The sequence below is a fragment of the Oryctolagus cuniculus genome, chromosome 8, assembly GCF_051225735.1.
Source record: "Oryctolagus cuniculus isolate XC-2025 breed Fujian yellow rabbit chromosome 8, ASM5122573v1, whole genome shotgun sequence".
NCBI classification, from domain to species: Eukaryota; Metazoa; Chordata; class Mammalia; order Lagomorpha; family Leporidae; genus Oryctolagus; species Oryctolagus cuniculus.
This window is the reverse complement of record NC_142874.1, coordinates 118,408,456-118,436,392: the sequence shown is the minus strand read 5'-3', so window position 1 is coordinate 118,436,392 and position 27,937 is coordinate 118,408,456. Positions and strand designations below refer to the sequence as shown.

Below are 27,937 nucleotides of genomic sequence, written 5' to 3'. Positions count from 1 at the left end.
TGAGCCCCAGCCAACCATGTGGGAGACCAGGATGAAGCTCCTGGCTTTGGCCTGGCCCAGCACTGGCTGTGGCGGTCATCTGGGGAGTAAACTGGAAGACGGGAGGTCTCCCTCTTTCTCTGTGACTCTTTCAAAATAAATAAACCTTCAAAATAAAATCAATTACATCCTACTCATTCCCACTTCTTCAGTATGAAACCATGTCCTTAAGTATGACACCATGTATTCTTCCAATTCAGTGTCCACTAGCCACACTTGGCTATTTAAAGTTTAAGTAGACAAAAGTTAAATATTCAACTCCTGAGTCACACTAACCCATTTTAATATTCTTATGTGGCTAATGGATATTTGGACAGTACACAAAAGGAACATTTCTATCAATGCAGGAAGTTCTACTCGTCAATGTTGATCCTAGGAAGCTTAATAGACAGTGCCTGCTCTCTAAAATAAACAGCAATTTCATGAGCAGCAGTCAGCATCAGTGCAGGATAACAGAGTGTCCAAAAAGATGTTTTTTTTTTTTTTTTAAAAAAAAGGAAACAATACCCTTGAGAGGTTTGATTGTGGGTAACAAAGTGTATTAAAAAGCTGTAGAAGGGACCAGTGTTGTGGTGTAGCAGGTAAAGCCACTTCCTGCATTTCCAGCATCCCTTATGGGCGCGAGTTTGTGTCTCAGCTGCTCCACTTTCAATCCAGCTCCCTGCTAATGGCCTGGGAAAAGCTGTGCAGAAGATGGCCCAAGTCCTTAGGCCCCTTTATGGGAGACCTAGATGAAGCTCCACGCTTCAGCCTGGCTCAGCCCTGGCTATTGTGGCCATCTGAAGAGTGAACAAGCAGATGGAAGATATCCATTTCCTCTGTAATTCTTTCAAATAATTAAATATTTAAAAAAGAAAAAAGAAAAAAAGCTGCCTGCTGAAGAGGCTAGAGTTGTGGTACAGATTAAGCTACTGCCTGTGACACCAGCATCCTACACGAGCACAGGAGCACAGTTCCAGTCCCAGCTGCTCAGCTTCTGATCCAGCTCCCTGCTAATGTTCCTAGGAAAGCAGCAGAAGGTGGCCCAAAGTAGGTGGGCTTGGGCCCTGACCCATGTGGAAAACCAGATGGAAGGGCCGCTGTGGTATACAAGGTTGAGTTGTGGACTGCGGTGCCAGCATTCCATATGGGCACTGATTTAAGTCCCAGCTGCTCCACTTTCAACCCAGCTCTCTGCTAATGCATCCAGGAAAGCAGCGGAAGATGGTCCAAGTACTTGGGCCTCTGTACCACGTGGAAGACCTGGAGGAAGCTCCTGGCTCCCAGTCCCGCCCCAGCCATTGTGGCCATTTGGAGAGTGAATCAGTGGGTGAAAGCTCACTCTCTGCTTCTCTCCCTGTATCTCTGCCTTTCCAAAAAATAAATAAATCTTAAAAAAAAAAAAAAAGCAGAATGTGAGAATAAATATAATACAATATTTGCATAGCATAATAATAAATATGATCAAGGATTTCAACAACTGTTTCCATAAAAGTATGTTGGGACATAAGTATGAGTGTTGGGAGAGTAGAATGAGACCACATCTTCACATTTCACTGTAGAAAATCTATAAATACTTAAAATTGAAACATCAAAAATCAACAACAGGGCAAGCTATTTGAAAATATGGTCTTTAATAACAAAAGAAACAAGTTACAAATGAGAAATGGTTAGCTTCTGAGGAATAAGAAAAGCTACTGCAGCAGGGGAATACTATTTTCATTATAAACCTCAGAAGTAAAACTATTTTACTTTTTCAAATATTTACTGGTATTTCAGATTTATGGAATCTATTATTTTTTTAGATGTGAGAAATTGAAATAAAAAGTGCCAAATCTAATTTTAATCTGTACTTAGGAATTTTTGTTAAAAACCTCAAAATTAAAGAATTCTTTATGCCATTGGCTACAATCAACCAGGCGGTTCACCAGGATCCACCAGCCTTTTCAACAAAGCACCACAAGTAACTGCCATTTGTGACTGCTTTTCCCTTACAAGGCTTCTTCTGAAGGTTACTTTTCAGTGACATAGATAGGGAGAGAGAGGGACATATAGAACAGAATCATGCAAAGAGGAGTAAGATCAATCTACAATTAAGGAGTGATCCCTGTTCTCCAATCTCCTAAAACTAAGGCCTGTAGAATAAGTCTTTCAAGAATTTAGATGCTGTAACAACTTTTTTTTAAAAACAAAAACAAAAACAACAAGGGAACTGGCCAAAGATACCACAAGGGAAATTATGTAAAAACTTCTGAGATGCAGTGAAGTCAGTGCATACAAGGAAATTAATACCTAAAAATGTCTGTATTAAGAAAGAAAATTTCAAATAATCTTCCACTTTAAGACAATGGATAAAGAATAAGCTACCTCTAAAGTAAGCCAGAAGCAAGGAGATAATAAATGTTAGAGTGGAAATTAATAGAGAACACAGAGGAACAAAAATCAATGAAACCAAAAATCATTTGAAAGTGAAAAACCTTCAGCTAGACCAGGAAAAACAGAGAAGACAGATTACTAAAATTAGGAATCTAAGTAGATATTACAATCTACTTAGGAATAAAAAGAATTATAAAAGAATCTAATGAATAACTGTGTGCAAATTAGTCCATTTAGATGAAATGGACAAATTCCTAGAAATATGAACTACCGAAATTGACTTAAATAGAAAAGATGAAGAGCTGTGTAAGAAATAAACAGATTTAATTAGTAATTTAAAATAAAATTGTCAGGGGCTGAGTTGTAGCACAGCAGGTTAATCCACTGCTTAAGATGCAAGCATCCCATCATGAGCATGCACCAGTTTGAGTTCCAGCTATTGGCTTTTGCTTCAGCTCCCTGTTAATGTGTCTGGAAAAGCAGTGTTAAAACAGCCCAACTACTTGAACCCTGCCATCCACATGGGAGACCTGGATGGAATTATGGGCTCCTGGCTTTGATCTGGCCCAGCCCTGTCTGTTGAGGGTATCTGGGAAGCAAACCAGCAGATGGAGGATCTCTCTCCATCTTTCACTTCTTGTCACTCTTTCAAATAAATAAAATCCATGCTCAGATGGCTTTACTGGCTTAGTCGATCAAACATCCACAGAAAAATATCAATTTCTCATACACTCCTCCAAAAAAAGCAGATTCTTCCCGACTCATTCTATACCTTTTTTTTAAGAGTTTGTTTTTTTTTGTTTTTTGTTTTTTTTTTTTGTTTGTTTGTTTGTTTTTGTTTTTGACAGGCAGAGTTAGACAGTGAGAGAGAAAGACAGAGAGGAAGGTCTTCCTTTTCCGTTGGTTCACCCCCCAAATGGCCACTAGCCAGGAGCCAGGTGCTTCCTCCTGGTCTCCCATATGGGTGCAGGGCCCAAGCACTTGGGCCATCCTCCACTGCTTTTCCGGGCCACAGCAGAGAGCTCGACTGGAAGAGGAGCAACCGGGACAGAATCCGGCGCCCCAACCAGGACTAGAACCCAGGGTGCTGGCGCCGCAGTCAGAGAATTAGCCTAGTGAGCCATGGCGCTGGCTTTCCCGACTCATTCTATAAGCCAAGTTACTACTATGTCGCTACCAAATAAAATACTCATTATTAGAAAACTGCGTATTATTAATCTCTTCTGAATAAAGATGCAAGATTCCTCAACAAAATACCAGTAAACTAAACCCAGCAACATAAAAGGATTACACATCATAACCAAGTGAGATTTGTACCAGGAATGCAAGGCTGGTTTAATATTCAGAAATAAAGGTAAGTAACACCATATCAATAGACAAAAATCATTCTTTGCTCATACTAGGGAATCTAACAAAGGAAAAGAAAAAAACAGCTCAAATCTCCTTCAAAATATAGGATATAAGTAATGCAAGTAAAAGATATTAAGAATGGGTGGCATTTAAGAATGTATTAGATTAAATGGGGCTATAAGAAAATCAAAATGCAATACCTAATCCAGCCAAGGTTCCTGTAAAGGAGGGAGATAAATGCTGTGAAAGTAATTCCTGGGTCAAAAGTCAAATATATCAATGCTAAACTTACTAAAATTGAAGACTGCTGTGATCCTGTAAAACAATATCCCTATTCTTAGGAGCTACACATTGAAAAATGGAGAGGGCTCTTAAGATATGCAACTTAGAAAAAATGAAATATGATAAAACATTAATACGTGAATACAGGTAAAGGATTTAAGTTTGAGATCGTTTGCAAATGATTAATATAAAAAAGAAAAAAACCACATAATTTATGGAAGCACTTACATCAATGTATTTTTAACATTTTTACAGGACTAATGGAACAGATACTATGACATAATGGAGAAAGCATAGCATGAGTTTTATCTCTTTTGCTGACTGCACATGCCTGGGTTTTTTGGTTTTTTTGGGTTTTTTTTGACAGGCAGAGTGGCCAGTGAGAGACAGACAGAGAGAAAGGTCTTCCTTTGCCGTTGGTTCACCCTCCAATGGCCGCCATGGCCGGCACACCGTGCTGATCCAAAGGCAGGAGCCAGGTACTTATCCTGGTCTCCCATGGGGTGCAGGGCCCAAGGACTTGGGCCATCCTCCACTGCACTTTTTTTTTTTTTTTTTTTACAGGCAGAGTGGACAGTGAGAGAAAGGTCTCCCTTTACCATTGGTTCTGGCCGCTGCAGCTGGCGCACCGCGCTGATCCGAAGCCAGGAGCCAGGTGCTTCTCCTGGTCTCCCATGCGGGGCAGGGCCCAACTGCACTCCTGGGCCACAGCAGAGAGCTGGACTGAAAGAGGGGCAACTGGGACAGAATCCGGCATGCCGGTGCCGCAAGGCGGAGGATTAGCCTATTGGGCCACGGCGCCGGCCATGCCTGTTTTCTAATGTGTGAAAGACTGAGTTGAATCATGAATTTTTAAGGAATAAAATACAAACACTTAAAATATAACACTACTCTGTTTTAAGTAACAGAATTTTATAGTTGTATCTTGTTACTGTATGCCCACTGCTGGTCACATCCAGAAAAAGAACTCTTTTTTTAGGAACTAAAAAAGACAATTTTGATTTGCATAGTCCACACATATCTAATAAGAGTTTCACATTTCTCCTTCCATTCTTGTCATTGCTTCTTTCACTCCTTTCTCCATGCTTATCAAATAACTTAACATTTGAGTTAATCGTTTATAAAATGTTAATCATACCCACATTCAAGGCCTCCTAAGGAAATGTACTGCAGAGAGATGGGTATACAATATAAACAATTTCATTACTATATTATGTAATTATCACAATGTCATTTCTTGCTAATAATCCTGTACTGGTGCTAACTTCTGGATCTTCCTTCCTTTCCAAAGGAACAAGGATTTACTTACGTGACCATATGAGAACCTCATGTTCTGCTCCTTCCGTGACTTTATGTACTCTTCGTCTGAATGCCTTTTTGATCACTGTTCTTTGAACCTGAAATGTCTAGCTCACACATTCTTCAAGTGTCTCAATCTGTGAATAGTACACTCTAAATGGTACAACTGGGACCTGCCTTGCTACATCTGTAATTGGACATAATTCAAGTTGTGCATTTAATTACTTCACAACGATCATTGGAGACCTACTTCTATGAACTGTGAGTTTCTGAATGGCAAAGACTAACCTCCAAAATTTAACACTATGCCTTAGCAATAATAGCCTACACCTGTTAAGCACCTACAAGTAAAAGTATTCAATCTTTACTAGTTGGCCAGCTATTGTTCAAAGTGCTGTGCCAAATTAATTCATGTAATCCTCATTTTAAAGATGAAGAAAAATCGACAGAATGGTTAACATTCCTCACTTAGAAAGTATTTTACAATCAGGGTAAAATATGAACACACTCCCAGCATCCAATCGTGACTAAGACACAGTCTAACCTCCTGGGATGCCACACTGTCACGCGACCTCATTACCTGTAACTCCACATCACCCGCAGCACCGCTCCAACAAGCTCATGCTCTACTGGTCTGCCCTGGATCAGCATTAAGAAACTTCCCCTGCAGGAGCACACGCTCTCTCACTCCTCTGGTCCCAGGTTAGCTCCTCTAAACTCTGTCCTTTCTTGAGCTATCTGCCCGCTCCTTTATATTCCATCTGCCACAAATGACCCAGGAAAAGTTAGAGCAGCAACCACTGTTACCCTCCTCAACAAATCCACTCGCAGGACAGAGACCGCACAGCCTTAGAGTCACTCAACTCTGGTCGCCAGATTCTAGGCGAGTTACCTAAAGGGCAGGTTAACTGCAAGGGTAAAACGAGACTGCCGCGGCGTGCCTGGCCGAGTGCGAGAGCGGGCCTGGCGTGATGCGCCCATCCGGCGTGGCTGCTCGGAACGCTGAGCGGCTCCCCGAGGGCAGAGTAAACTCCATACACATTTTAGGCCGGGCATTCACAGCCTGAACCCTCCTTGCTTCCCGACAGGTAACTTTCCCGATGCTGCTACCCAATTCTCAACTTCCACCGAGAGGCTCGGCTCCGCGGGGGTCCTTGGGCTCGCCCTGGCAACCTTCCGAGATCTTCACCGGCCCCTCGGGGTGCAACTCCCTTCTCCGCGGCCGCGCACGGGGCGGGCCCCCGCGGCACTGGCGCGGGTCGCCCCATCCCTTCGGCGTCCACCCCGTCTCCCAAGGGAAGGCATCCCGAGGGGTGCGCCCAAGTCTGCAGGCGGGGGCGTGTCCCGCTTTGTGCGTGAACCCGGGTTCGCGGAGCCCAGATCCCGCTCCGGGGCAGCGAGCTGCCGTCCCTACAAAGTTTCTCGCCGACGGAATCACAGGTCAGCCCGACCAGGCTGCCGGCAGGTGCCGGCCGCTCGCGGGCGGGGACGAGCAGCGCGCGACACCCGGCGCTCCCACTCGGGCGGCGCGCGCGCGCGCGGGCGACGGTTGGCGGAGCCGCGCCGAGCCCCCCGCCCCCGCCCCCTCACCTTCTCCTCTTCCTCCTCCTCCTCCTCCTCCTCCACCCCGGCAGAGCTGTAGGCCTCACAGGGGTGACGCGGGGTCATCCGGGGGCCCCGTCACCGCCTCATTCTCCTCAGCGCGCGACGTCGGGGCGCGCGGGACACGGAGCCGGCCGATGAGGAGGGAGAAGAGGGGGAGCGGGGCACGGAGGGCGCAGGCACTCGGGCGGGACACACGCCTGCGGCCGGCCAGGCGCTCAGCGAGTTAGTTCCATGGTGACCCTGGACGTGAGGCCGCCGCCGCCGGTCCCGCTCCTCCAACCGCCGCCGCTGGTGCCCGGGTGAGGAGGGGGCTCCCTCTCGCCATAGGGCGGCGGGGGCCGGGGAGAGGCGGGGGGTGAGGCCGGCTCTGCCCCTGCCCGGGGGAAGCGCCTCCGAGGGGAAATGGTGAAAGGGGGGAAGGGGAGAAAAAGGGAGAAAAAAAAAAGGAAGGGGAAAGGGGGGAAAAAAATAAGAAAAAGCGAGACAGAGGCGCTGCCGCGTCTGCTCGAGGGGAAGGCTGGGGAGGGAGGGGAGGGGAGGAAGAAGTGCCGGCTCCCTAGGCTCCGCCCTCGCGGACCGATCCCTAGGCGCGCTCACTCCTTGTAAACAACAGTGACGTGAGCCCGCCTCCTCCCTCTCTGCCGCCTTCTCGTTCCAAGAGACATAGAGCGAAGTCCAGTAAAAAGTCGGGCTTGTTGGAGAAGGGCAGGGGAAGGGGTTGGCGTTAGCGCGGGAGGAGGGAGGGATTCTTCCGTGGGCTCAGACGAGCCCAAGATGCGCGGACTCGTTTTCCTTGAGGAGCGGAAGAGTTCCTCGGCGGCCGCAACATGACGTCAGCGGCCCCAGCTCGCTGGTGGAGGCGTGTGGCGGCCGGAGAGTGCGCTGCGCATGCGCGCCTGGCAAGAAAGCGGCGGCCGAGCCGGGCCCCGGGGCTGGGTTTCTGTGGCTCTGCGCCTCCGCCGGACTTGGAGCTGCCTGGTTTCATCCGACGTCACTTGGCACCTGGCGTGTGGCGAGAGTTTAATTGGGAACGGGCTGGTGATCTGCTGTGCAGAGAGGTCTGGCAGTCTTTGTTGACCTCGTAAAATAACAGTCAGGTGGTGTTTTGTTACCGATGACGTGTTAAGTGGAGTTGGGGATATTTTTTTCTGCTGCCACATCGTGTGTAGGTGGAGGGAGAGCCTCAAGCGCTTTAGAAAACGGAAAACGGGGGTGGGCGCCGTGGCACACCGTGGGGACAACGTTTCGAGTCCCAGCTGCTCCACTTCCGATCCAGCTCCCTGCTAGGCGTCCTGGAAAGCAGCTGAGGATGGCCCAGGTCCCTCTCCCCCTGCACCCATGTGGGAGACCCGAGGAAGCTCCTGGCTTTGGCCTCGCCCAGCCCTGGCTGTTGAGGCCAGCTGGTACGTGAACCAGCAGACGGAATCTCTCTCTCTCTGTCTCTGCCTCTCTCTAACTCTGCCTTTCAAATAAATAAAAAAAAAAAAAAAAAAAAAAAAAAGAAACCGGTAGAGCTCATGTCATGGGTGCTGAAGGCCGTATTTAAATATGGTACACGACACCGCGGACGGCTGGGATCCTGCCCTGTAACCTGTCAGGAGAATTATGTCTGCTTAACCAACGGCTGGGTATTTCAGAGGTTTTACGACCAAGTCCTGGATGAGTGAGTGAGGTGACGTAAATGTTTTATTTAAGGTTCTTGCACTCCAAATGGTAATATTTGTTCATCTTTTGTTTGATTATAAAAAGGATATGTAGTAAAAGAAAGCTTTGAAGGAGAAAACGAGGGGGTGTGACCTTAAACTCAGCCATTTATTAAAATAGCCTCATTTCTGTTTTCCATTTCTGTCTTATACGTGCCCGTTTTAACTGTAAGTGAGAGAATATTGAGCTATTCAGTGGGCAGACGCTTGCACACCCTAAGTAAACGAGGACAGAAAAAGCTCCTGCCTTCCTGGAGTTTGCAGTCCTAACACCCAACAGAGCCGTTTAGCTAATTAGCCCCATCGAAAATCACCCAGGGCCTCGGTTCTCTTGCTTGGGCGAACTTCCCTTCCCTCGAAGGTAAGCTCACAGATGGCTGGGATCTGCCCCGGCCGATAGCAGGCTCTCCGTGTCCGATGGCTGACGGAATACACAATGAGCAGTGTGAGCAGTATCGAGCTGCAAGCTGCCTCCGCTGGGATATCGGAAAAGGTTTCTCAGAAGTGACATTTGCAAGGAGACTTGAAACCACTGGGCAGAAAAAGCGGACAAGAAAGCAACAGGGCAAAGGCTGTGGCGCTGATAGTCTCAAAATCTAAAGCAGGGTGACTGGCCCTGGAGAGAATTCAGTCTGGCAAGCGCTGAGGCCAGGGATGGCAAGGGACAGATCTAAAGGACAGAACAGGGAGCCCGAAGCCCCTTGGGAAGCCCTGGAAGGATTTCAAGTAGGCTGTGTTTGTGTCCTGCTGTTTCACTTCGTGCAACCTTTTTCTGTACTAGTGCGTGGTCCTCATCCTTCGTGAGCCACATTTGTTTGGAGAATACATAGCATTTCAGCATAGTACTGTGAGGATAGCATAATTCTAATATATGACGACCATAAATCGGCTTCTGATTTTCACTCTTTCAAAGGCGGAGTCTCCGCCTCAGGCATGGAAAGCCAAGGCATTGTGGCAAACAAAATGTTCTACATGAAGGATCTCTGTGAGAGATACTCCAGTGGAAAGAAGCGGCCAAAGAAGGATGTACTTTTCTCTAAAAGGGAGAGAGTTTCCTCTTTGCTCATGGCCTTGTCCAAATACTGGACTCAAAAGGCTTCCATACCTAGGCAGCTCGTGTTGAGACCTTCGGGTGACCACAATCAATCATAAGAGTGTTAATTGTTAAATTAGGACCTCTGTCCTCAATGAGTTGTATTTATGAGTTAACTGTATACATAGTTCTCAGTTTGTGTGTGTGTGTGCGTGTGTGCAAATTGCTGAAATCTTTACTTAGTATAGAGTTGGTCTTCTGTGTACAAAGTTAATTGAAAATGAATCTTAATGGAGCATGGGACTGGGAATTGGAGAGGGAGGAGGTGGAGGGTTGGGAGAGTGAGTGGGAGGGTGGGTATGGTGGGAAGAATAACTATATTCCTAAAGTGTACTTATGAAATTTGTATTCCTTAAAAAGTAAATTCAAAGAATAATAAAAATAAGTAAATAAAATTGCCTGTGGCAAGTCAAAAAAAAAAAAGATTCTCCTAGGTATGTTCCCCAACAGAAATGAAAATTAAAACCTGCGGTATAGCAGGTAAAGCCGCCACCTGCAGTGCTGGCATCCTGTATGGGCGCTGGTTCTAGTTCTAGCTGCTCCACTTCTGATCCAGCTCTCTGCTATGGCCTGGGAAAGCAGTACAAGATGGCCCAAGCCCTTGATCCCCTGCACCTGCGTGGGAGACCTGGAGGAAGCTCCTGGCTTCTAATTGGCGCAGCTCCGGTCGTTGTGGCCAATTGGGGAGTGAACCAGCGGATGGAAGACCTCTCTCTCTGCCTCTCCTTCTCTTTGTAACTCTGACTTTGAAGTAAATAAATAAATCTTTTAAAAAAGCTTGCACATTAATGTTTATAGCAGCATTACTCAGGGTGGCCAAAAGATGGGACAACCCAAATGTCCATTGCTATGGTTTGTCCCCACCAAAACTCACATCCCCAGTGTCACAGTGTTGAACTCATGTTGAGAATGTGGATCCTTTAAGAGGGATTAAAGTCCTTCTGCAGAGATTGGGTTAGTTCTCCAGCCAGTGGTTTGTTAGAAAGTAAATTCAATTTCCTGAGCTTGCTCTTCCTCTCTCATGAGTTCCTGTCCAACTCCTCCTACCTCATTTGCTTTTAAGGGTTTGCATTACCAGGAAACTGGCACTGGAAGCAGAGCCAGACCTTGACACTGCAATATGGGATGCAGGCATCTTAACAGTTGCACCAAACACCTGTTCCTTTGCTCCCCCTTTTGCCATGTAGCCCTTACCAGAAGCCACGCAGATGTCAGCACCGTGGTCCTGGACTTACAGAACTGTGAGCCACAACAAACCTCTCTTTAAATTACTTGGTCCCAAATATTTTATTATAGAACAGAAAACTCACCAAGACATCGATTAGCTGATGAATGCACAAAATCAAAGGCGGTGTACAATGGAATATTACTTGGTCATAAAAAGCAAGTGCTGGGCCAGGTCATTTGCCTTAGCAGTCAACTGCATCTGATGCTGTAGTGCCTGGGTTCAAGTCCCACCTCTGCTCCCTACACCAATGTCCTGGGAATGAGCACTGTAGGAGGCAGCAGGTGATGACTCAAGTACTTGGATCCCTGCCACCCATATGGGCAACCTGAATTGGATTCTTGGCTTCAGTCTGGCCCAGCCCTAGCCACGGTGGGCATTTGTGGAGTGAACCAGTAGCTGGGAGCTTTCTATCTATATCTCAAATAAGTTCTAAAATTTGTTTTAAAAAGGAAGTACTTGTATGTGCTGTAAGATATATGACCTCCAAAAACATTATGCGTGAATGAAGCCAATCACAAAAGACCACGTATTATACAATCCCATTTATATGAATGTCCAGAATAGGCAAATCTATGGAGACAGAAATAATAGCTGACGTTTAGGACTGAGGGCAGCCTTTGGATTGGTGGCGGGGTAGGGAGTGACAGCTAAAGGGTGTTAGGTTTCTTTTTGAGGTGATGAAAATGTCCTCAGATTGATTGAGGTGATGGTTGCGCAGCTCTGAAGTTACTGGAGACCACTGAATTGTACATTTTGGATGGATTTTATGGTGTGTGAATTATGTATCAATAAAGCTGTTACATGAAAAAACGAGTTCAGTGAACATGTTCATGTACAAGTGTAATCTAGGTCATTTCAGAGTCCTTCAGTATTTACATTTTTATGGCTTTTCATGAATACTGATTTGCCAAATTTCTTGGCAGGGGGATTGAGCCAATTAAAATGTAACCAGGAGTATGTAAGTGTTCCCATTTAATTATATACTTATTGTTTTTGAAGTTTAGGTCCATGAAAACTGTTTTACTGTCTGTGAAGGTGCCAGTGGTGATTCAATCTACAATACTATAAATATAATTACGATTAATTAATCAACAGTTGGGTAAGGAACTAGTTCCAATTGTCTGAACAGAAGTAAAAAGACATTCTTTTTCGTCACTGTTTGTTTGTCAGACCTTAACACTTTTTTTCTAATAACTGAACCTTGTTTTTGTAAATAAAAGGAAATTTTATGAAATTTGAGAAGATACGCAAGTTATATAAAGAAAACATTAATATCCCTGTATACTTTTTAAATATATTTTTGAATGTTTCTCTTTCATCCTAAAGAGTACAATTTGACTAGTATTCCACATGGCACATGGTGACTGTGTCCCAGGCATTGTACCAAGCACTTTATAAAAAGATTTATTTGAATGGCAGAGTGACAGAGAGAGACAGGAGAAAGTGAGCTTCCATCCGCTTGTTCACTCAAGGCTGGTGCCAGGCTGAAACCAGGAGCCCAGAAATCAATCCAAGCCTCCCACGTGGATTATAGGGACCCCAGTACTTTGGCCATCATCTGCTGCATTTCCAGGTACATCAGCAGGAGACTGGATCGTAAGTAGAGTAGCCAGGACTTGAACTTGGCACTTCAACATGGAATATAGGCCTTGCAAATGGCAGCTTAACCCACTGCACTGTAACGCCTCCCTGGACCAAATACTGTTATTCATTCTCTCATGTTTGTCCCTACAGCATTCCCATTCTACAGAAGATTAAGAGATAAAGTAAATCCCCAGTATTGGCCGTGTGGCCTGGAGAGGAACAGCTAGGATTCAAATTCAGCTGGACTTGATTCCAAAGCATGGCAGCACTGTCAGCCATTACCCTTAACTGCCTCCTCCATGCATATTTAGGGCTTGCAATAAATTTTCAAACAAAAATACTCACTCTGTGGTTATCTTTGGCGTGTTTAATGTTAGAACAAATATTAAAAAATTTGGTGAGCAATTGTGATTTGTGTTTCTGTGGAGTTGATTTTTGCTGGAGAAAGGGTTATTAAAATTTGCTTAGGTTTATTTCATGTTTGGAATACTGCATCTTGAAATAAAAACATACCTTGTTTGATGCCAAGTGATAGAGTTAAGGAAGCACCTGGGGAACTGTGCTATCATAACGAAGGCTCTGCTCTGAAATGCAAAGTAACGCAAAGCAAGACCAAGTCCCAAGTCTAAGACAACTGAAGGAAATCAAATTGATGAACGCAAAGTGGTTTGCATGTTAATCCTTTGAGAGATACAACTGAGAAATACAATGGCTACATTATTATGAGTAAAGGAGGCAAAGCTATTTAATCTTTAATGACAGAAATTTCTAGTCATCTCGGTCCAAAGTGAAATTTTTTGGTAATATTTCCAGCACATAATTTATGTGAGTACCATGTGAGAAACATTAAAGCTTACAGCAACAAAAAGGAAATGATTTACTGTCATAATCATGTACCTTTTTAATTTTTTAATTTTTTTTGAAAGGCAGAGACCAACAACAGAGCTCCCATCCACTGCCTCACTATTCAGTAGCCAGGACTAGGCCAGGTAGAAGCCAGAAACTCGGTCTAGCTCTGCCCCATGGGTAGCAGAGACTCAAATAATGGAGTCGTCATCTGCTGCCTCCCAGTGTGCATGCTAGCAGAGAGCTAGAATCAGGAGCATACCGGGGACTTGAACAAGCCAGAAATTCTGAAATAGGAAGCCTCAGATTGCTTTCCAGATTCTGTCCGACCTGCAGTAAACTGGCTTTAGTTTTCTCATCATTAGCTTTAAAAAGACCTCACAGGGGATCACTAGTTTCCTGCCCTATTAAATGGAGCCTTGGAAATTGAATAGCAATCACCTATTTGAAATCTGCATATCAGAAGGACTTCTTAAATAAAACATTTTTTATTTATTTATTTTGGTTGGAATAAAAATATATCATTGAAACGTTTTGCTTTTTCAAGCCCTGGTTGCTGGCATTGCAGGGAGTAAATCAGCAGATGCGGGATATGCATCTCTCTTCTTCCCTCCCTCCATTTAGTTCCCCTTGATGATAGTATATCTCAGAGCTTTTATGAGCATTAAATGGGATAAAATTTGCAAAAGGTAGGACAGATAGGAAGCCTAATTAGTAGCTTAACTATTAAGAGCTTTTATGTGCCAAACTTGGGTTTGATTTTTTTTTTTTCACTTAATGTGGATAGATAAAAATGGCCTACTCTCAAGCAGTTCACAAGGAAGACAAACACGGGAGCATTGATAATGGCAGTATTACAGTAATTATCTGCAAAAATGCCATGGAGAAACAGAGAAAGGAGAAATCCCATGTGCTGGCCAGGGAAGGGGTTTACAGATTTGAGTGTGGTATTAGTTATTTATTATGTAACAAATCCTCAGTGCTTGGCTGCTAACATTTACTAAAACACATTAGTCTCACAAATATCTTCCCAAAGCGTAGTTACAAGTGTGTTGTCTCACAGTTTCATGCATGAGCCAGCGAGTACTTTAACTACTATAGCAGGGTGGTTCTGGCTCAGCAGCTCTCATGATGTTCCAGGGACACGGCTGGGGCTGAAACCCCAAAGGCACTGGAGAATCTGCATCCACCTGAGTGGCTGTTGGCGGCAGGCCTGGGTGCCTTGCCCCTGGCTACCTCCATAGCAGTGCTCAAGATCCTGAAGCGTCTGGCTTCCCCCAGAAACAAACAAGGGCGCCGAGGCAGGAGGAGAGCCTGAGACACGCAGGAAAGGTGCAGTTGTGTCTGGCCTCATCTGTGAGGTTCTGTATAGTCACTTCTACCATGTTCTGTCCACCCTGTGCTGCAGGGGAAGGAATTAAACCTGATGGGAGGAGAAGCAAAGAATTGGTGGACATCTTTTTAAATGCACCATAGGTGTGAAAGGAAAGGTAATGCTTTTCTAAGTAAAAAATTTATTTGAAAGTCAGAGAGAGAGAGAATCTTCTATCTGCTGCTGTACCTGTATTTCTGTTGATAGAATCTATGAGCTTGTCAGTACCTGTATTGGGATTCTGCAGAGAGAACCCACAAGGTGTGTATGTGTGTGGGGGGAGATTTTTTTTTTAATCTTAAGGAATTGGCTCATGTGGCTGTGGAGGCTTGGTAAGTCCAAGATGCGCAAGGGAAGCCGGCAGGCCGGAGGCCCAGGGAGAAGTCGCTGTTTTGGTGTACAGGCTGTCCACTGGAAGAATTTCCTCCTATTTAAGAGTAGGCTTTGTTACGGTCTTCAACTGATTTCATGAGCCCCCGCCCCTACAGAGAGAGAGGATGTATTGGTCCATTTTTCTCATTACTGTAATGTAATAGTCAAGGCAGGCTAAGTGTAAAGAAAAGAGGTTTATTAGCTCACTGTTCTGGAGACTCAACACCATGGTGCCAGCACCAGCTTGAATCTGGTGAGGATTTCATGACTGATGACAGGAGTGCATGTGATAGCAAGAGAGAATATTGCCAGATAGGAAGCAAGTGGATGATTCAGGGGTTGGGGTTGAGTTCTGTCTTGGGAAAACTTAGGGATCTCCTGAGAGCTACCTGAATCCCCTCCTAGGACAGTTCCCCTTATGACCTAAGGGCTTCTCGCTAGGCCTCACTCTTAAAGGTATACATCACTTCCCACATCCTCACACTGGGACAAGTGTCCCCTTGGGGGACAAACAACATCCAAACCATAGCAGAGGCTAATCTGCTCTACTTAAAGTATATCAACTTAAATGTTAATCTCATCCAGAAATCATGAATTCAACCTTCGGAAAAAGATCCAGAATAATGTTTGGACAAATATCAGCATCAGGACCCGGCCAGCTTCACACAAAATTAACAATTACATTATCCTATAAATAGTAACAGTTTGGAGTTCAGATTGCAGAGTGCTTTGAATAGCATAGGAAACAGTTTGTCCAACGTAAAAGCATTAACAGTGACTCAGAGACATGACCTTGAACATCTGGTATTGGCCAGTCGAGAAGGAAGTTCCCATAGAATATTCTAATTCTTGTGCAAAGTGCATCTTGATTATTGTCTGTTATGCTTGGTCTTCAATCCAGTTTTGGCAAATGAAAAATCTAGTTTTTATTTAATATGTTTTCTTTGAATGATTTTTTTTCAGTGTACATGTTTTTTACATGCCCATTACATATAATTTATATATTTTGGAATGTTGAATTTTATTTCAATAATCTGATTCTCTACTTTCTCTCACCTCTTTGGACCTTTTTCTTCTCTTAATATTGTCTTTGTCTTTGATGTCTGATTTCAAGGTTTCTTTCTAGCTATGCTTCCCTCCTAGATTGAAATAGGATATTGGGATGACACAAGGGTAGGTGAGAAGTAAAGAACCCAGTTTGTAGACTAGCTGAACCAGTGGATTCCAAAAGTGCAAATATTTTCAAGCTTCATTTCTCTGAAGAGAATGCTTAGAAGATAAGCAATTTCAGCCTTGCCTCTGGAGGTGTTGTAGCTAACAGGAAGCATTTAATGTTTCTCTTGGCCTCTCAGAATTTAAAGTGACTGTGGTCTCTGACCTCTAGATCTCCGTTGGGGATGAGACAGGTAATTGTGGTTAGGCTGCCGAGGCCACCCACTAATGATCTGCGACCTGTATCTGGACACACCCTACTAGGAAGAGAGTAGAAAGCACAATCTAAAACAGTAGAGTGGAAGGCAACACAAGCCAGGCAGGAAAGAAGATCTGGGCTTGCAAAATAAACTGGGGAGCTGCGATCGCATGGCAAAACACACAACAGGTAAGAAGGTAGGGGCACTGGTTCCATGGACATCATAACCCATCCTTGGCTTCCCTTTTTAAGAACAGAAATGATGTAATCTGTGAGTTTCGAATGACTAAATGGCTTGTTGAGTCTCATTAGATGAGCAGATTTTGTGGGTGAGTGGAGAAAATGTTAGAACCAGATGCCAGTTTCCTAAAAATGGGAAATTGCATCCACCAGTGCTGCTCTGTGTCCCCTCACCCCCTCCTGTCACCACACTGACAGTTGCGCACGCTTCACCAACTGTGAGTTCCATCTTTAGTGCAGTTGGCAAAGGACTTCAGAAATAACACAAAGGAGCACATCAAAGTTCTACCCAAACCAGCTTGTTTTATTTTCTGACGTAACAACACAGATACTAAGCCATTGATAAGGAGATTGTGTTTTTCTTTAATAAGGTAAACCAAAACCATATTGGGAAAATAGTTTTTTCCTATTTTTACCCTCAAAGATTGTCTGGGGGGAGTGTTATTCTATAAATTCTATGAGTAATGCATTCCGAAGGAATGTTCTCCTTGTAGTTGTGTTCAGAAAGCTATTCTTAACATGTTACTCATTTGAATTGTATGATAGCTGAAACTAAGACTCAAAGACCTAACCACACAAAATAACTCTTTGGATCAACTCATGTAGAAAATACTGAACTAATTTCAACTTAAATTTTATACTAATAATCACTTGCATCTTGAAGAACACAAGTATGCCTATTCTCAAAGCCACTCAGTGTAATATAATTTCCATTCCAGAATCTGAAATATCTTCTGAGCACTTGAGGATAAGTTGCATAAGGAGGTAAAAATAATGCTGGAGAAGTGTGACAGGAATCCATCCCTACAGAGCAGAAACTACAACAGTCAATGACATCCCCCCTCTTCCCCAAACATCAGATGTTGTCATCATTCATCATGCCTCTTGGAGAGGGCCACTGGTCAGTTTTGATAGAGCCACTGAAACTCGGCCTCCCAAATTCACAGCTCCTCCAGGGATTTACAATGTGCATATACATAGATAATGAACACTAAAAGATTGATTCTAATGCTATGTCAGTGTGTTTTTCACCCAGAGAATCATTCAACAGAACTCAGAGCAGACTTCTTTTGACAGCTACTCCCACGTACATTATAATATATGTATCATATTCCTTACTGTAGAAAGTTATAGCTAAGGTCACAGAAACAGGGTCTTACTTTTATGAAAAGAAGACTTTTATAATTATGCACAGTATATTTCTCTTTGTCTCTGCTTATAAATACATTAGTGCTTTGGTTGCTAAAATTGTTCAAAAGCAGGTATGCTGTCCATTAAGATTTCAACAGTCACTGAATCAACATTGAACTGCTAAAAATGGTGTCAAATAATACCTGCTGACTTTTATACAATTTTTTTATCCCAAAGAAACATTTAAGGAATACAAATTTCATAAATACAACTTTAGGAATATAGTGATTCTTTGCACCATTCCTGCCCTCCCACCCTCACTCACACCCTTCCTCCTCCTCAATCTCCCATTCCCAGTGCCATTCTCCAATAAGATTCATTTTTCAATTAACTTTACACACAGAAGAACAACTCTATACTAAATAAAGATTTCAAACCCCCCTCCACACACACACACACACACACACACACACACACACAAACTGTTTGAGAACAAGTTTTATGGTTAACTCTCATAATACAACTCATTGAAAACAGAGGTCCTGCATGGGAAGTCAGTGCACAGTGACTCCTGTTGTTAATTTAACAATTAACATTCTTATGTATGAAGTCAATGACCACCTGAGGCTCTTGACATGAGATGCCCAGACTATGGAAGCCTTTTGAATCAACAAACTCTGTCAGTATTAAGACAAGGCCATAAGCAACTTGAAAGTTCCCTCCTCTCTTTAGAGAAAAGTACATACTTCTTTGATGGCCACTTCTTTACACTGGGGTCTCAGAGATCCTTCATGTAGAACGTTTTTTGCCACAGTGTCTTAGCTTTCCATGCCTGAAATGCTCTCACGGGCTTTTCAGCCACACCAGGATATCTTACAGGCTGATTCTGAGGTCAGAGTGCTACTTAAAATGATTGTCATTCTATGAGTCTGCTGTGTGGACTGCTTCCTATGTTGGAACATTCTCTCCTTTTTAATTCTGTTATTATTATCAGACACTTGATCCTATTTATGTGATCACTTCAACACTTAATCCTATCTATATGTTCACTTTAACATTTACTTTGATCACTTTAACACCTAAGATGGCATTTTTACCACCTAGCTTAATGGGATTTGGGGTCCCATGGAAAATTTTTAAACTGTACCCTTAGAAGTCCGTAGGAATGTATGTAGAACTATACAGCTTTACAGTTACAAACTTCCTCCTCCTTCTCTTATTTGAACTCTTATTTTTTACTGAGATCTATTTTCAATTGATTTTATATACATATAGTTAACTCAATGTTAAGTAAAGAGTTCAACAGATAGTATGAAGAGGGGGGAAAAAACTGTTCCTTGACAGTCAAGACAAGGGCTGTTCAAGTCCTCGCTTCTCATAGTGTCCATTTCACTTCTACAGATTTCCTTTTAGGTGTTCTGTTAGTTATCACAAATCAGGGAGAACATATGGTATTTGTTCCTTTGGGACTGGCTTATTTAAGTATGATGCTTTCCAGATTCATCCATTTTGTTTCAAATGACCAGATTTCATTTTTTTAACCACTTTGTAATATTCAGTATTATACATATCTCATACTTTATTTATCCAACCTTCAGTTGATGGGCATTTAGGTTGATTCCATGTCATATTTATTGTGAATTGAGCTGCAATAAACATGGGGTGTAGGTAACTCTTTTATTTACTGATTTCATTTTCCTTGGGTAAATTCCCAGGAGTAGGATGACTGGGTCATATGGTAGGTCTATATTCAGATATCTGAGGTATCTCTATTATGTCTTCTATAGTGGCTTTACCAGTTTACATTCCCACCAACAGTGGTTTAGGGCACCTTTTCCCCCACATCCTTTTGTTTGTTGATTTCTGTGAGAAAGCCATTCTAACTGGGGTGGGGTGAAACCTCATTGTGGTTTTGATTTGCATTTCCCTGGTGGCTAGTGACCCTGAGCATTTTTTCGTGTCTGTTGGCCATTTGGATTTCCTCTTTTGAAAAATGTCTTTTTAAGTCCTTTGCCCATCTATTAACTGGGTGGTTTGTTTTGTTGTTGTGGAATTTTTTAATCTCTTTATATATTCTGGTTATTAATCTTTTATCAGTTGCAAAGTTTGCAAATAATTTCTCACATTCTGTCAGTTGCCTTTTCACTTTCCTGAGTGTTTTACAGTTCAGAAGCTTCTCAATTTGGTGTAATCCCATGTGTTAATTTTGGTTTGCCTGTGCCTCTGGGGTCTTTTCCAAGAACTCTTTTCCTGTGCCAATGTCTTGCAGGTTTTCCCAAATGTTCTCTAATAATTTGATGATGTCAGATAGTAGATTTAGGTCTTTCATGCATTTTGAGTGTATTTTTGTGTAAGGTGTAAGGTAGGGAGCTTGCTTCATACTTCTGAATGTGGAAATCGAGTTTTCTTTTTTTTCTTTTTTTTTCTTTTCTTTTTTTTTTTTTTGACAGGCAGAGTGGACAGTGAGAGAGAGAGAGACAGAGAGAAAGGTCTTCCTTTGCCGTTGGTTCACCCTCCAATGGCAGCCGCGGCCAGCGCGCTGCGGCCGGCGTACCGTGCTGATCCGATGGCAGGAGCCAGGTGCTTCTCCTGGTCTCCCATGGGGTGCAGGGCCCAAGCACTTGGGCCATCCTCCACTGCACTCCCTGGCCACAGCAGAGAGCTGGCCTGGAAGAGAGGCAACCGGGACAGAATCCGGTGCCCCGACCGGAACTAGAACCCGGAGTGCCGGTGCCGCAAGGCGAAGGATTAGCCTAGTGAGCCACAGCGCCGGCCGGAAATCGAGTTTTCCCATCACCACTTGTTGAAGAGACTGTCCCTTCTCCAGGAATTGGTTTTAGCTCCTTGGTAAAATATAAGTTGATTGTAGATGCTTGGATTGATTTCTGGCATTTCTAGTTTGTTCCATTGGTCTATCCATCTGTTTTTGTACCTGTACCAGGCTGTTTTGATTATAACTGCCCTGTAGTATGTCTTGAAATCTGGTATTGTGATGCCTCTGGCTTTGTTTTTGTTGTATAAGATTGCTTATTTGAGGTCTATTTGAGGTCTCCTGTGCCTCCATATGAATTTCAGCATCATTTTTTTCTAGATCTGAGAAGAATGTCTGTGGTGTTTTGATGTGTATTGCATTGATTTTAGTGTATTGATTTTATATCCTGCAACTTTACCAAGCTCTTCTATGAGTTCCAATAGTCTCTTGGTGGAGTCTTTTGCATCCTCTACATACAGAATCATGTGATCTGTAAATAGGAATAGTTTGACTTCTTCTTTCCCAATTTGTATCCTTTTGATTTCTTTTTCTTGCCTAATGGCTCTGGCTAAAACTTCCAGGAATATATTGAAGAGCAGTGGGAAGAGTGGGCATCCCTGTCTGGTACCAGATCCCATTGAGAATGCTTCCAACTTTTCTCCATTCAATTGCCTTGATTGCATTGAGGAATGTTCCTTCTATACCCAATTTGCTTAGAATTTTCATCATGAAAGGGTGTTGGATTTTATCACATGCTTACTCTGTATCTATTGAGATAAGCATATGGTTTTGTTCTGTAGTTTGTTAATATGATGTATCACATTGATTGGTTTGTGAATGCTGAAACATCCCTGCATACCAGGGATAAATCCCACTTGGTCTGGGTGGATGATCTTTCTGATGTGTTGTTGCATTCTATTGGCTAGAATTTTGTTGAGGACTTTTGATGTATGTTCATCAGGGAAATTGGTCAGTAGTTCTCTTTCTCAGTTGCATCTTTTTCAGATTTAGGAATTAAGGTGATGCTGGCTTCATAGAAAGAATTTGGGAGGATTCCCTCCCTTACCCTTGCTCTGAATAACTTGAGAATTAGAGTTAGTTCTTTAAATGTCTGGCAGAATTCAGCAGTGAAGCCATCCAATCCTGGGCTTTTCTTTGTTGGCAGGGTCTTCCTTACTGATTCAATTTCTGTCTTGGTTATAGGTCTGTTTAGGTTTTCTATGTCTTCATGGCTCAATTTAGGTATGTTGTATGTGTCCGGGAATCTATCCATTTCTTCTAGGTTTCCCAGTTTGTTGGCATGCAGCTCTTTGTAGTAATTTATGATGATTCTTTTTATTTCTGTGGTATCTATTGTTACATTTCCTTTTTCATCTCTGATTTTGATTTAGGTGTTCTCTCTCCTTTTTTTGGTTAGTTGAGCCAACGGTGTGTCAATTTCATTTATTTTTTCAAAAAAACAGCTCTTCGTTTTGCTGATCTTTGGTATTTTTATTCAATTTTATTGATTTCTTCTCTAATTTTAATTATTTCCTTTCTCCTACTGGTTTTGGTCCTAAGAACCACACAAAGGTTCTGTGCAGTCCTCAGTGTAAGCTCAGATTCCCCAGCAATGTCCCTCGTCAGGTAACCAGGGAGTCCTGAGCGTGTGGAGCCTCCTACAGTGACTGCCCAAAGTCCCAGCTACACTGTGAGCCCTCCCACACAGCCTCAGTGTTTTCACAGTCCTGGCACACAAGCCTCCCACAGTCATGAGCGCCCAGCCCCTGTCAGTTCTCCCCACCAGACTCAAGAGTGTCCACTCGGCTGGTTGCTGGGCTCTGACACGACCTGGCACAGCTGTCACGTATGTCCAAACTGGTGCCCGCTCCCTATCTGCTTGTTACAGGACGCTGTTGCAGGGTGACTGGGGAGAGAGAAACATCCTCCTTTTGTTTTTTTCTCCTCTAATTTGGCAAGTACACTCTCTCCCATGGGGCTCCAAGCCAGATTCCCTCTAGAATCTTCCAGCAGCAGGCTGGTCTCACCTCACTCTCCTCTCAGCTGCTGGGGTCCTGAATTGTGGGACCTCTAATTTGTGTAGGGTTTCCTCTGCGGAGTAGGAAGGCAGCTTACTGCTCTAGTCTAGGAGAAGACAGTTTCAAAAAAGTGGAAGAGACTCACAGACATAGGGTCTGCTGGTGCCTGGAACTCAGACTTCAACCTGCTCAGTCACACAGAAAGAGACTTTTTTTAAAGAATTATTTTATTTATTTGATACAGAGTTACAGAGAGAGGTATAGCCAGAGAGAGAGAGAGAGAGGAGAGAGAGAGAGGTCTTCCGTTCTACTGGTTGACTCCCCAAGTCACCACAATGGCTGGAGCTGTGCTGATCTGAAGCCAGGAGCCAGGAGCTTCTTCTGGGTTTTTCACATGGGTGCAGGGGCCCAAGGAGTTTAGCTATCTTCTACTGCTTTCCCAGGACATAGCAGAGAGCTGGATTGAAAGAGGAGCAGCCAGGCTGGCACCACGGCTCACTTGGCTAATCCTCTGCCTGCGGCGCTGGCACCCCGGGTTCTATTCCCAGTTGGGGCGCCGGATTCTGTCCTGGTTGCTCCTCTTCCAGTCCAGCTCTCTGCTGTGGCCTGGGAGGGCAGTGGAGGATGGCCCAAAGTGCTTGGGCCCTGCACCCACATGGGAGACCAGGAGGAAGAACCTGGTTCCTGGCTTCAGATCGGCATAGCTCTGGCCGTAGCGGCCATCTTGGGGGTGAGCCAACAGAGGGAAGACCTTTCTTTCTGTCTCTCTTTCACTGTCTAACTCTGCCTGTCAATAAATAAATAAATAAAAGAAAGAGGAGCAGCTGGGACTCAAACCAGCGCCCATATGGGATGCCAGTACAGCAGGTGATGGCTTTAACCTGCTGTGCCACAGTGCAGGTCCTGAGACAAATATTTAAGCTAACCATTCTGTGGTAATTTTGTTACAGCAGTTGGAACTGACCAAGACAAATAGTATCTTAGCAGGTAGGTTTCACTAGGTTTTGTTTTTGGAAAACCCCGAATGATTGCTTCCCCAGGGGAGAAGCCCAAACACCACGCTCGCCATTTATCTTCCTTCCTTTCATTTTTGGAACCTACCGACAGTTGTGCCTCTCCTCACAGCAAGTTCTCGTTTTCCAAAGTATTTTTAAGCACTGTCCTTTATTCTAAGACCTTACTAAGGTCTAGCAGCTCTGTCCCGACCTCGATGTGCTATGCAATGGGATATCATCTCTCAGAACACGTTCTGTGCTCCTCAGATTCGTGGCAGGCTCGAACCCCTGTGCAGAACTACCTGGAAGGTCTGTGTGGGGCTGGTCTGAGGGCATGAGGTAATAAACAGGGCACTGGCTGGGTGGTTGAATCAGGGGGCTCAGAACCAGCGATCTCAGGGCAAGGCAGGGAATCCAGCTCCCTCCAGCTGGTTGCTTTCCCATCCTTAGGGAGTTGGCTTTATTTTGGGGCCTGAAACTGGCTCTCCCACCTCGTCCTCACTCCAGCCCACTTAAGGAGAAAAACACCCCAGGCCACCACTTCTGTTACCAATCCATTGACTGTGCAGCATTTAGCTGGGTTTGGACTCAGCTGCATTAGTATTAAAAGACATAAAAAAAAAAAAAAAAGATACCGAGGGGCCAATGAACTCTACCACATACTAATACGATCCAGATCTCTTTAAAAATGACTTTTTAGAAAGTGTAATTGTCAGTTGCTGCTTTGACTGGTGGAGCACTTCCCCTGAGTCTTAGAATTGGAGGAGGAAGGTGGTTAAAAAAGAGGGACTTTTCGACCTCATCTGAATCCTACGGTGCAGTGGTTTCGCTATGCTATTGCTGCAAAAAGTATCCTTCTGCACTAACTATTGCAAGCAGTGAGGGTTTTTTTTTTTAATTTTTGCTCACCACATCTTAACTATAATATTTTAATCGTATGAAATATTAAAGACATTAACTGATACTAGTAGGCCTGGAAGGTGAAGGCACCCCTCTCCTGGGTACCTAAAATCTCAATACTTTCGTATGCTCTTCTCCCTTGTTCTTTCTTCCTAGGGAGTCCTCTGTGCAGGGGCCTCATCACCCTGGCCGCTGCCCTGTCAGCCCCCAGCCCTCTGCTTCTTGCCTGCCGCCAGCCTGAGCTTCAGGGCTCTGCTCATGTGCCACAGGAAGCCCTGTGGTCTCGAGCATCTTCGAGAGGATGCCGCATGCTTCCTTCCCAACTGCTCTGTAACCTGGGACTGATAAGCATGCCATTGTCCCAACTGGGGTCTCTGCTGTTGGGAAGCCAGGCTTCCTCAACTCAAGCCCTACGGGTGTAGGCGGGAGTGGGAGGGAGTGATATTTATTAAAGACATTCAGGGGCCATATCAGGGAAACTCATTTCAGAATATAGAGTCCTGTTTCACAGGAGGGAGTTATCTGACTAATTTCAGAGATCAGATGCTTTCTCGTTTCTGCTTCCCTGGGTATGTTCGTTTGTTCTGTTCTTCTCCTTTTTCATTTTTTATTTGAAAGACAGGCCTTCCATCTACTGGTTCATTCACTCCCACAAATACTGCAACAGCCAGAGCCGGGCCAGGTCACGGCCAGGAGTCTACAGCTCAGTCCAGGTCTCTTCTTAGGGTGGCAGGGACCCAAGTACTTGAACCGATGATACCTGCTGTCTCCTGGGGTGTGCATTATCAGGAAGCTGGATCAGAAGTGGGGTAGCCAGGACTCCAATCAGGCACTCCATTACAGGTTGCTGGAGTTCCAAGCGGCAGCGTAACTGCTGCACCGAATGCCTGCCTGCTGTCTCCACCTTTCCCATCTTTCCAAGGCTTCTGAGATTCTTCCCCATAACCCTCACTCTCCTGAGGCCTTGATTAGCCATCGCATCATGTTTGTCTCAATGCACTCACATCGTGGAGATTGCACAAAACAGCCTTGCTCTCTAAATACTTGGCTCAAACTCTCAAAAGAGGACATCCGCTTGGCTCACCCTGAATCAGCTGTCTACCCCTGGTTCCATCAGTTTGGCCGGGAAGATGGGTGTGAGCCAACCACGACCACTGTGGCCATGCACAGAAGGCAGTTTCTCTTGGAATCTGGGTGTGGGAATGGAGAATGGTGGGGAAGAAGATGGCTGATATCTAGTGCATACATTCTCCTTTCCATATTTTTAACCTCAGTCCAACTTTGGGATGAGGAGAGTCAGGCCTGGAGTAGGAAGAGAATTAAATATCTGGTCAGTTCGAAACTTCCTTCACTGGTTTCAGGGGCGGCGCTTCAGTGCAGGCCAGCTGCTCCCATGAACAGATTGTTTGCTGCCACTGCTGTCCACCAGCGCTCAAGAACTGGCAGCTGTAGACGCTTCTGTCCTGACGTCAGCTTCTGGAAATGGGGTACACCCAGACCCCTGGGTTTCAACGTTGCTTCTTCACCTCTCCCTTAGAAATCTTCCATGTTTTCTATCATGTTCCATTGAGTTACATGATGTGTGGGCATCACATGAAAGTACAGAAATACAGATTACTCGTCACCTCCAGCAGAAGGTTTAGGTGCGTGGGGGGCTTGAAGCTTACATAGTTTGAGAGTTTTTAAAAGAAAACAAATATAAGACCAAGTTAGTTTTGAGACTGACTCATGTGAAACAGGACAGGTATCTTCCAAGCGAGTGGATCTTAAACGTCATTGGACACTGGGAGCTGGTGTCGTGGCATACTGGGTGAAACGCTGTATGCGGTGCTGGCATCCCATATAGACACCTGTTCAAGTCCCAGCTGCTCCACCTCCTACCTGGCTCCCTGCTAACCGGGGGGGGGGGGGGGGGACCTGGATGAAGCTCCTAGCTCTCTTGCTCTCTCTCTCTCTCCCTCCCTCTCTCTAACTCTTGACATTCAAAATAAATACATGCTCTTTAAAAATTTCACTGGATGTGAAAATAATATGAAGATGTTACTAAAATGCAGATTCCTGGGCCCACCGCAGAGCTGCTGACATCATTTTAAAGGAGAAGTCCTGGGTTTTGCATTGTAGCACAAAGCATCAGGTAGCCTGAGTACCAGATTTTGAGATAAACTAAGTTATCATTCTAGTGAATTAGGAGTTTAATATTCTCTCTCTCGGCACATTTAATAGGAATTCCAGTTATCACTGTATGAAAGAAAAATACAAATTATATATATATGAAGCTTAAGTGGAATTTGCCATGAAGTTATATATTTTTAGCTGTTTTACAACCACAAAGAATAAGCCATAAAGAGAAAGAAAACCAAAAGTCTCAGAAGGTAGTAGTGAATATAATAATCTTTCACAGTATAGTATAGTTTAATTATTTGTGACAGAAAATGCCCCATGGATGTCACTTTTCAATATCATAAAATAAGAAGTAAACTCACTAAACGCTTGAGAAAAAAGTTAATGAGATAGATTTTTAAAAATCTTGCTTAATGGGGCCAGTGCTGTGGTGCAGTGGGTTAAAGCACTGGCCTGATGTACTGGCATACCATACGGGCGCTGGTTCTAATCCCAGTTGTTCCTCTTCCAATCCAGCTCTCTGCTATGCCCTGGGAAAGTAGTTGAAGATGGCCCAAGGCCTTGGGCCCCTGCACCCACATGGGAGACCCAGAAGAAGCTCCTGGCTCCTGGCTCCAGATCGGCACAGCTCCAGCCATTGCGGCCGTCTTGAGAGTGAACCAGCGGATGGAAGATCTCTCTCTGTCTTGACCTCTCTCTGTAACTCTTTTAAATAAATAAAATGAACCTTAAAACAAATCTCTCTTAAATACTAGAATGATTTTTTTTTTTTTTTACAGGCAGAGTGGACAGTGAGAGAGAGAGACAGAGAGAAAGGTCTGGTTCACCCTCCAGTGGCTGCCACGGCCGGCGCCCTGCGGCCGGAGCACCGCGCTGATCCGATGGCAGGAGCCAGGTGCTTCTCCTGGTCTCCCATGGGGTGCAGGGCCCAAGTACTTGGGCCATCCTCCACTGCACTTCCCTGGCCACAGCAGAGAGCTGGCCTGGAAGAGAGGCAACCGGGACAGAATCCGGTGCTCCGACCTGGACTAGAACCTGGTGTGCCGGCGCTGCAAGGCGGAGGATTAGCCTAGTGAGCCGCAGCATCGGCGGATTGATTGTATCTTATAACATTGTATACTTGTTTCAGAAAGTACTTACAAGGATTATGTAAAGCATATATATGTCCTAAAAAGCAAAATCTCAACAAATGAACTCTTGTGCCCGAGTTGGTTCTTGTTAGTTCCCTTAAATGGGGCAGC

At 44.3% G+C, this 27,937-nt stretch overlaps 2 protein-coding genes and 1 long non-coding RNA gene across 12 annotated transcripts in view; 2 read left to right on the top strand and 1 right to left on the bottom strand.

Annotated features, from left to right (window-relative positions):
* The window catches only part of CCNI (cyclin I), a 42,034-nt gene extending 34,585 nt beyond the window's left edge, over positions 1 to 7,449 (bottom strand). For 6 of the 7 annotated variants that reach the window (XM_089303207.1, XM_051820204.3, XM_089303208.1 and 3 more), the window contains exon 1: positions 6,916 to 7,449. Coding sequence is in view for 1 of the 7 variants with exons in the window: in XM_051820205.3 (XP_051676165.1) it covers positions 6,916 to 6,993 (78 nt within the window). In the remaining 6 variants the exon portion in view is untranslated. Of the gene's footprint in view, positions 1 to 5,335; positions 6,611 to 6,915 lie in introns of those variants that run through there. The other variant, XM_089303205.1, reaches the window with a different exon arrangement.
* Positions 1 to 27,434, top strand: part of SEPTIN11 (septin 11) — a 153,041-nt gene extending 125,607 nt beyond the window's left edge. For all 4 annotated transcript variants that reach the window (XM_089303197.1, XM_089303202.1, XM_089303199.1 and 1 more), the window contains one exon: positions 27,213 to 27,434. In XM_089303197.1, coding sequence (XP_089159323.1) covers positions 27,213 to 27,348 — 136 coding nt within the window. In that variant the 3' untranslated portion in view covers positions 27,349 to 27,434. The remainder of the gene's footprint in view (positions 1 to 27,212) is intronic.
* Positions 7,603 to 8,435, top strand: LOC149125127 (uncharacterized). Its single transcript, XR_016212483.1, has 2 exons — positions 7,603 to 7,988; positions 8,100 to 8,435. It is a non-coding gene; the product is annotated as an uncharacterized LOC149125127 (long non-coding RNA).
* Positions 27,435 to 27,937: the final 503 nt, after the last annotated feature.